This window comes from Carlito syrichta, unplaced genomic scaffold (genome assembly GCF_000164805.1).
Source record: "Carlito syrichta isolate Samal-C Ts95f unplaced genomic scaffold, Tarsius_syrichta-2.0.1 Scaffold305877, whole genome shotgun sequence".
In the NCBI taxonomy this organism is placed as follows: Eukaryota; Metazoa; Chordata; class Mammalia; order Primates; family Tarsiidae; genus Carlito; species Carlito syrichta.
In genome coordinates this window covers 62,232-71,338 of record NW_007249973.1, presented here as the reverse complement: position 1 = coordinate 71,338, position 9,107 = coordinate 62,232, and the positions used below count along the sequence as shown (strand labels likewise).

General features: G+C 46.8%; 1 protein-coding gene across 1 annotated transcript; it reads left to right on the top strand.

The window, feature by feature from the left end:
• Positions 1-632: 632 nt before the first annotated feature.
• Positions 633-7,950, top strand: ZNF416 (zinc finger protein 416). Its single transcript, XM_008062892.2, has 3 exons — positions 633-830; positions 2,809-2,935; positions 5,790-7,950. Exons 1-3 carry the CDS (start codon positions 672-674, stop codon positions 7,370-7,372), a joined length of 1,869 nt encoding a protein of 622 aa, XP_008061083.2. The 5' UTR covers positions 633-671; the 3' UTR covers positions 7,373-7,950.
• The last annotated feature ends 1,157 nt before the right edge of the window (positions 7,951-9,107 follow it).

Sequence of the window (9,107 nt, the reverse complement as noted above, 5' to 3'; positions counted from 1 at the left end):
TCTGTTGGATGAGGCGGGACTTCCGGTATCGCTCCGGGTACCGTCATTCGGGTTGCACTCTGGGTCTGCGCGTGCCGGCTGAGGTAGGCTCGCTGGGTCTGCCTTCTGAGTAGAGGTCGTCGCTGCCCGGCAGCCGGCGGGCGGGCGGCGGCGGCGACGGCTCTGCTGGGTCCCCGCCCACACTGTCCGTCCCTCCCGGCCCCGCTCCGCCCCTCTGGTAAGTGCTGCGTCCTCCGGGCCTCACCCGCCCAGGTCCTGATGCTGCCGGTGGGGCGCCTGCTCACGTCCCGGTAGCCAGACCCCAAGGTCCGGGACCCCGAGGCGCCTTGGGGTAGGGTTCTTGTTTCCGATCCTAGTGTCACGGGGTATGGGAGAGTGTGGCACTCGGGGAGACGGTTTAAATTTTGTTGGGACGATTGAGCCAAGAGCGTTCTCGCCTGGAATGGCAAGGTCCTCTTTACCTTTTTCTCAGGATACTGGGAGCCATGGAAGGTTGTGAACAGAAGAGGCGCGTGGTCTAAGGGAGACTTTTCAGAAATCCCCAAAAGCTGCTCACGGTTAGAACAGCCTGGAAGGGGTATGATAACGCCGAGGCGCAGGGAGGTTGAGGCCGTGTTCAAGTTCCCAGAACAGGTAAGAGTTAGCACTAAGGACCGGAGGACTGTGGAGCAATGATAATACAGTCATCCCCAGGTCACCTGGCTCCAGGGCTGGGCAGGGGAGCAAGGAGACTGAACCTGTGGAGCCCCCACCATGGTCACCTGCCTCTCACAACCTTCCTCTTCCCACAGGTTCCCATGACTACGGAAGCATTTATGGGCTTCACACAGGTGAGTGGAGAGTGTTTCAGGCCCTCACTGTTGCTGACCCCAGTGTTTGTTTCTGGAATTGTGTCCTGGAACTCTTCTGGCACTCTTGCAGTCTTTGGGCCTAAACAAGCATTGATCCTGGGGTCATATGTCCAGGCTAAGGGTTATATGGGACTGTTCCTACTATTGGAAACCAGCATGATAAGGTGTGGAAGGCTGTTCCTGACTTAGACACCAGATGAGCAATGCTTGAAGGTGAGGCTGGGCTGGTTTAGGGAACACTAGGTCTTCCTTCTCATGGGAACTGAAAGCTGGAGTGTAGGACTCAGACCAGAAATGGGTCTCAGATGTTGGGTGTCTCTTCTGGAATGAGGTAGGCAGTGGGAATTTTGGAGGTAGGTGATCTGATCCAGGTCTCATCAGGCTCCCTGAGGTGCAGCGTGAAGAAAAGACTTGAGTGTGATGGATGAGATAGGAAGGCTAAGGAGAAGGCTGCTGCAATAGTCTAGGTGAGTGTTGATGGCGGTTAGACATGTGGGTGACCATGGAGGTAGTAGAAGTAGTTGGATTCTAGAGTTTTGTTTTTTTTTTTAAGTAGGGAAGTCTGAATTTTCAGATGTTGAGGATGAAAGAAAAGTAGGAGTCAAGGGGGAAAGCAAGGCATTTGGGCTTGCAGCTAGAAGTTCGGATGTTCCACTAACTAGGATTGTAAAGTTGGTGGCAGAATCAGTTATTACTAGAGATATCAGAAGTATCGTTTTGGAACATATTTAGGGTCTGAGATGGTGGCTCACGCCTTTAATCCCAACACTTTGGCAGGCAGAGGTGAGAGGATTGTCTGAGTCCAGGGGTTCGAGACCAGTCTGGGCAAGTTGGCAAGACCTCGTCTCTACAAAAAATAAAAAATTATCTGGGCATGGTGGCATACACCGGTAGTCCCAGCTACTTGGAAGGCTGAGACAAAAGGATCACCTGAGCCTAGGAGGTCAAGGCTGCAGTAGCTGTAAAGATGCTACAGGTGCCACTGCACTCAGCCTGGGCAACAGAGTGAGACTCCAACTCAAAAAAAAAAAAAAAATTGGAAAGGAAAACAAAAGTCCCACTTAGATTTTCAAAGAACAGTTAGCTTAAACATCAAGTGGGTAGTTTGCCACACAGGAATAGAACTGTGGGGAAGGATTCAGGATGGATAAATTTAAAAGGTGGTGGCTGATGTCTGTTTAGGGGCACAAGAGGTCATCTGGGAGAGTCACGAGGCCTGAGGTAGAGAACATCTGGGGCAGGCTTTGAATGAGGGTTAGCAGGAGAGGAAGACTGTAAGTACAGCACAAGTGGAAGAAGGCTGTGGGTGTAAGATCCCCAGGTGGTCTGGATGGCTGAGGTTGAAACAAGGAACTCAACCAGGCAGGGAGGTTTTCACAGGATTGGGGCTGCCTCTGGCAGTAGAGACCATCAAAGCTCTGGGTAGCACTAGACCTTATTTAAATTTGCCAAGTACTCTCCAGGCTGCTGTCTTCCAAGTAACACCAGGGATGCCAGGGAGTTGCCCATGGTGTAGGACAAGGGGTGGAAGTAGCTATGGGAGTGAAACTGTAAGTGTGCTACAAAGAGTGATGTGCACATGGAGAGGAAGTGTGAACCAAAGGACCCTTGGTCATGGCATTGAGAAATTAAGAATGATGGGTGATCCCACGTTTGTTTGTATTTAAGAGACAAAATCTTGGAAAGCCCAGGAAAACTGTCTGACACGAGGGAATCTAACCTTAGATGCCAGGCCCAGAATTTAAATGACATCTCCCAGTCCACCTGCCTGTTAGTGCTGTGGGAGGAAACAGTGATGATGGGACCGTGAGAATAGGGAAGAAATCAGTGCCACCAGAGCCTGCTATCTCCTCTGAGGTGGGGATTAGGGAAAAGGGTGAGCAAGGGAATGTTGTGTGTGGGGGTGAACTTGGGACTCAGGAAAGATGATCATGGAAAGATCTCCCCATCATGGCAGGGCTCTGTGACCTTTGAGGACGTGGCCATTTACTTCTCCCAGGAAGAGTGGGGGCTCCTTGATGAGGCTCAGAGGTTCCTGTACCGCGATGTGATGCTGGAGAACTTTGCACTTATAACCTCACTGGGTAAGGCCCTCATACCCACTGTAGTGTCCTGGTCTCTGTCTACCTTCTCTGTCCTTTCCGTAGCCAGATCATGGGTTCTGCTGACATCTCCACTGTTTTGGCTAATGTGCTGTGGTATCAGGGATGAACTGTGTGCCCTCTCCTAGTAGCCTTGACACATGTTGTCCCAAAGCATGCAGGGAATGGTCTGGGTGTCAGGTGTCTTGTGTCAGCCTAATGCTTCTCACCTTACTTCACTCCGTCTTTGGGTTGCTGTGTTCAGATCCATAGCACTTTTGTGTCCAAAGTTCTGCCTCCTTCTAGATGACATTTTCTTTGGCTGCCTTTGTCAGGAATTTGCAGGCATTTTCCTTATCAATATTTGTATGGACCATGGGCTTTTGTTGCCCAAAACTTTCTCTAGGGATCTGTGTGATTTTTCTTTCCTGTGTCTCTACGGTGCTGAGTTGTTCTGGACCACTGCTGAATGGTCACCTGTCCTGTCTTTCCCTTAGGACTTGTTTAATTCAAGTCCCATGTGATTGCTTCATAGGGTGAACATGGTAATATGGCCTCAGAGAATGCCTGGCCTTGATCAGTGGCAATTGGGTAAGGGCATGACATCCAGGCTGATTTCTAGTCTTATCGGGTACCTGTCCTGTGTCCACCAAAGTTTTAGTGCTAATGCCTCTGGACACACTTTATTTCTGCTTTTCCTCTTGATAATTTCCTGGCTTATTTTAATCTGACATTGGGCCTTGTGTTGTTCCCACCTTTCTATCTCCCATGTGTCACTTGTTTTTCCGCCTGCTCTTTCTACCATGTTTTCTAACACTGACCCACTAACAATGTGTCATATAATGTGCACATGTCCTTGAACACAAGAACACAAATGAAATCTTCTCAGCTCAAGAACTGGATTTTTTTGGGCCTGGATACTACCAACCTTTAGCACAGCATGCATGTCAACAGCCGACAAGGTCTTGCTGAAGGCTTTGACAGAAGAGTAAAGTGGAAACCCTGCCTCTCCTCCATATGCTACACTCCTGCCTTGTGTCCTTTGTCTGTTGAGGCCTTCCCATTTTGTGATCGTTAGAGGCCCAGTACTGCCAAGCAGCCCCTTTCTTACCCTGCTTCCAGCTCCCTCAGTATTGCTTCATAGCAACACTGTGTATTCATTTCTTGACATATATGTGATGGGTCTTCCCCTTTCCCATTTTAAAATGCACCCACAGGGTTTTAATTTATGGAGGTGACTGAGTGCCAAGACACTGTCTTAATTAACAGAAGAATTTTTTTTTTCACTTTATGTGTTTTTTATTCATCATGTTATTGTTTTTCAATACATGTATGTTTAATTATACTTTTGTTTTTTAATTTTTTATTATCTTTTTTTAAAAAATTATAAAGATATAGGGTACAATTCAGGGTTAGATATACAAACGTTGATTATGCAGGTACCCTTGTTGATGAGGTATGCCCCTCCCTCCTCTAGCAGTTTCCCTCAACCCCCCTCCCCTGACAGTTTCCCACTACTGCGAATCCCTTTCTTATAGTATTATAGTTGTTCAAGGTCCGCTTATGAGTGAGACATATTGTACTCTGTTCTTTGTTTCAGTGATAGGTCACTGAGTATGAGCGACTCCAATCCATCCAAGTTGCTGCAAAGTCTATATGTTTGTCTTTCTTTATGGCTGCATAACATTCCATCGTGTATATGTACCACATTTTTTTATCCAGTCCAGCTTTGATGGGCAACATGGTTGGTTCCATGTTTTAACAGAAGAGTTTAATACCTACAGTGGCAAAATGATTACCATGCCACTGAAGGCCATATAACAACATGCCCAGTGGTCAAGAGGAGAAAGCAAGAGAGAAGGAAAAACAATAAGCCATAGCTTTGACTGGGGTTTCTGCAGGAAAGGTAGGGCACGGTAAACAGTGTAGGATTGGATGATTTGAGTAATTTCCAAAAGCTTTCAGGAAAAAAAGATGACTAGCCTTAGTTGTATGCTACTTGAACTTGGGATGGCTAGGGCAAGGGAAGTGTTCTCCTGAAGTGTCCAGGCCACCTCAAAAGTGTGATTTGGCTAGGCACAGTAGCTCGTGCCTGTAATCCCACCACTTTGGGATACCAAAATGGGAGGATTGCTTGAGCCCAGGAATTCGAGACCAGCCTGGGCAATATAGCAAGACCTCATCTCTACAAAAAATTTGCACACATATAGTCCCAGCTATCCAGGAGGCTGAGGCAGGAGGATTACCTGAGCCCAGGAGGTACAGGCTACAGTGAGCTGTGATCGTCCTCACTGCAGCCTCAGCGACTGAGCAAGACCCCGACTCAAGACAAAAACAAAAATGATTTGGAATATGGGCTCTGGATTGGCTAATTTGTGTTCAAAAGCTGAGCCCTTTGCTATCTCTTAAGAATTAGCTAGCTCTGGAAGCAACATTCTCCCCCAGCCAGCAGAGTTTTTAAGATTTTAGAACACCATATTATACGAAAAAAATTTTTTTTTGAGTCAGAGTCTCTTCACCCAGGCTGGAGTGCAGTGGCATGATCATGGCTGCTGCAGCCTTGACTTGCTGGGCTCAAGCAATCCTAATGCTTCAGCATTCCGGAGTAGCCAGAACTACAGGAGCATACCACCATGCCCAGCTCATTTTTCAATTTTTTTGTGGAGACAAGGTCTTGCCATGTTTCCTGGGCTGGTCTCAAACCCCTGAGCTCAGGCAGTCCTCTTGCCTCTGCCTCCCAAAGCATTGGGATTACAGGCGTGAGCCACTATGCCTGGCAGACAATGTTTTTTTTTAAATGATGAATACATTCCCACCATAGTCAACTTGCATTTAATTAGCATTTCTCTGCTTTCAGTTTGTTGGCATGGAAAGGAGGATGAAGAGATACCTTCTGAGCAAAGTGTTTCTTTAGAAGGTATGTCACAGATCAGGACTCCAAAGGCAAGTCCATCCACCCAGAAGACTTACCCCTGTGACATATGTGTCCCAATCGTGACTGACATTTTGCAGCCGGCTGATCTACTTGGACAAAAACCATACTTGATGGGGGCATGTACAATTTTTAACCGGGACCAGAAGCACCACGGTGCAGAGAAACTCTTGGAAAGGGACATGGACAAAGCCTCATTTGTGAAGCACTTCCTATTCCAGGTATCAGGGAAGCCCTTCCCTAGTTGGGAGGTTGAGAAGGACCTTCCAGACACATTGGGCCTTCTTCAGCCCCAGGCTTTTCCCAACTGTGCGAAGCCAAACAAAATCACCGAGTGTGAGGAGGCCTTTCACATCGGAATGAGTCATTACAAGTGGGATGAATGCAGAAAAGATTCCAACCACGAACACACTCTTATTCACCCAATAATTTGTGCTGGGCAAAGGCTCTGTGAATCTACCAAATGTAGGAAAGCCTACCGCTGTGAGATCTCACTTGTTCAGCTCCAGAGAGTCCATACTGGAGAAAGACCTTATGAGTGCAGTGAATGTGGGAAATCTTTCAGTCAAACCTCCCACCTGAATGACCATCGGAGAATCCACACTGGAGAAAGGCCTTATGTGTGTGGTCAGTGTGGAAAATCATTTAGCCAAAGAGCCACCCTCATTAAACATCACAGAGTTCATACTGGAGAAAGGCCTTATGAGTGTGGTGAATGTGGGAAGTCTTTTAGCCAAAGTTCCAACCTTATTGAACACTGCAGAATTCACACTGGAGAAAGGCCATATGAATGTGATGAATGTGGAAAAGCTTTTGGGTCCAAATCTACTCTTGTTCGGCACCAGAGAACTCACACAGGAGAAAAGCCTTATGAATGTGGTGAATGTGGGAAATTCTTTACACAAAGCCATAGCCTGCTTGAACACCGCATAATTCATACTGGAGCAAGGCCTTATGAGTGTGGCCAATGTGGGAAATCATTTAGCCTAAAGTATGGCCTCATCCAACACCAGTTAATTCACAGTGGAGCTAGGCCTTTTGAATGTGACCAGTGTGGAAAATCTTTTAGCCAAAGAACCACCCTAAATAAACACTACAAAGTTCATACTGCAGAAAGGCCTTATGTGTGTGGGGAATGTGGGAAGGCTTTTATGTTCAAATCTAAACTTGTTCGTCACCAGAGAACTCACACTGGAGAAAGGCCTTTTGAGTGCAGTGAATGTGGGAAATTTTTTAGACAAAGCTATACGCTTGTTGAACACCAGAAAATTCACACTGGATTAAGGCCTTATGACTGTGGTCAGTGTGGGAAATCCTTTATCCAGAAGTCTGGCCTCATTCAACATCAGGTAGTTCACACTGGAGAAAGGCCTTATGAGTGTGGCAAATGTGGAAAGTCCTTTACACAACACTCTGGCCTCATTCTCCACCGAAAATCTCACACCATGGAGAGGTCTCATGAAAGCAGCAAATGTGGAAAAGCCATCACGCCAAGGTCTAATGTTTAGTCAATGAAAGTCCACACTTGAGAAAGGCCTTCTAGCTGAAGGAAATATGCTATTTTTCTTCAGTATTATGGCATAGAGAGCCTTTGTGAGGAAGCCATCAGCCTAAAGTTGAACCTCATACTTCCAAATCACCAGAGTGAGAGTCCCCTAAGTTCCAGGCACATGTGAGACTCTCAGTAGTAGCTGTGCATATTCTAGGCTGCCCAAGGCCCTTGCCAGAGTCAAACCATACTCTGGTAGAAGCCATCTCCCTTCTACCACCTTGCACAGGGGGAATTGGTCACCCTGACTTGGTAAGATAAGGCAGATACTGTGTTTTCATCCCTTGAAGGGACTCTTAAGCAGTTTGAGCCTTTAGAGGAAAATTCATTTTCTTTTCTGACTGAATAAAGCAAACATTTGACTCAGTTTTGGCCAGGAGGATTCAGCCTGGGTTCTCGAGGCTTATGTGGAAGGCTTCCTTTTTTCATGGAAATTTTTGGTCTCACATGACACTTATTGGTAATTTTTCCAGCCTCCCAGTCACCAATTGGTAATTGGCTGCCTGACATTGCTCTGGTCTGTGTGCTAATAAAGGCCTTATTGTTAAATCTACCTGCAATCTTGGGGTTTTGTTTACTGTGTGGAGTGGCTAGAAAACAGACTTGGGCTCTGTGTGAAGGAATGTACAGCTTTTGTTGGGGCCCCACCTTTGTGGGCCTATGCAGTAAAAATAAAAGTAGTTCTCTGGTTGGTCGAATTTTCCTTGCAGCTCAATGCATGGCTTTGTGGCCTTGGTGTCTCCTTTTTTTGCAAAACCAAAGGTCACCTTGAGGAGAGTCAGTTGTTCAGACAAATTCTGGTGTGTCTGTACATAAGATGAATTTGTTGCTTTGTTCTCACAGGCTGTCACATAATGCCCAGTACTGTTAAGGGGAAGCTTTTCCCTAGGTTCTGCAAAGAAGCCATGTGCCCTGATGTCCATAACTCTATAGTGTCAGTCATGAATTGATGAGAGCTAGGCATGAGCTGTAATTGCTATAGAAGTATTGGGTGTGATTAATAGTGGAGAATCCTGCAGCAAAACAAATGTGCCTCTGTTATAAATGCATCCACACATCTAGTGATTGGCTGTGTCTTGGTTTATTTCCATATACTAAATGTGACAGTGCAGGCTTGGAAAGAACAGCCCATGAGGGTCAGAGCTTGGAGCCATGTGCACATTTTGGCACAACCTGGAGGCTCACATAGGGTGGTTGTGAGTGCAAGATCATTGGGGGCAGTGAAGCAGAGAGCCTGGGTAGCAAAAGTCTTCACTTGAAAAACGGTATTTCCTATCAGGCTTTTTTCTCTACCACAATTACAGTGTCCTACATCTAGAGGCAAAGTTTGCCTCCTCTTTGCTCCCCACAGGGAACTCAATCTTGAGTCTCTGTACCTTTCCCAGTGATTGAGCAAAAGGTTCTAATATCCAACAGCCCAAAACCAACTTGCTGGGTCTGACTTGCCAGACATTGGTGCCTTTTAAGAACATGACCATGAACTTCACCTGACAGAAATGTAGACATTTGGACCTGGCCCAGAAGATGCTGTACCTAAGTGTGAGACTGGAGAATTGTGGGCTTGCAGTCTTGCTGGGAGAGGCTTCACTTCTGTTCCATGCCTCCTTGATTCCACCCTCTTGTACATACCTGCCTGGTAAGCAAAGCCTCTTGGGCCTTTCTCCCAGTAGCCACAGGTCCTGCTGTAGTCTGTG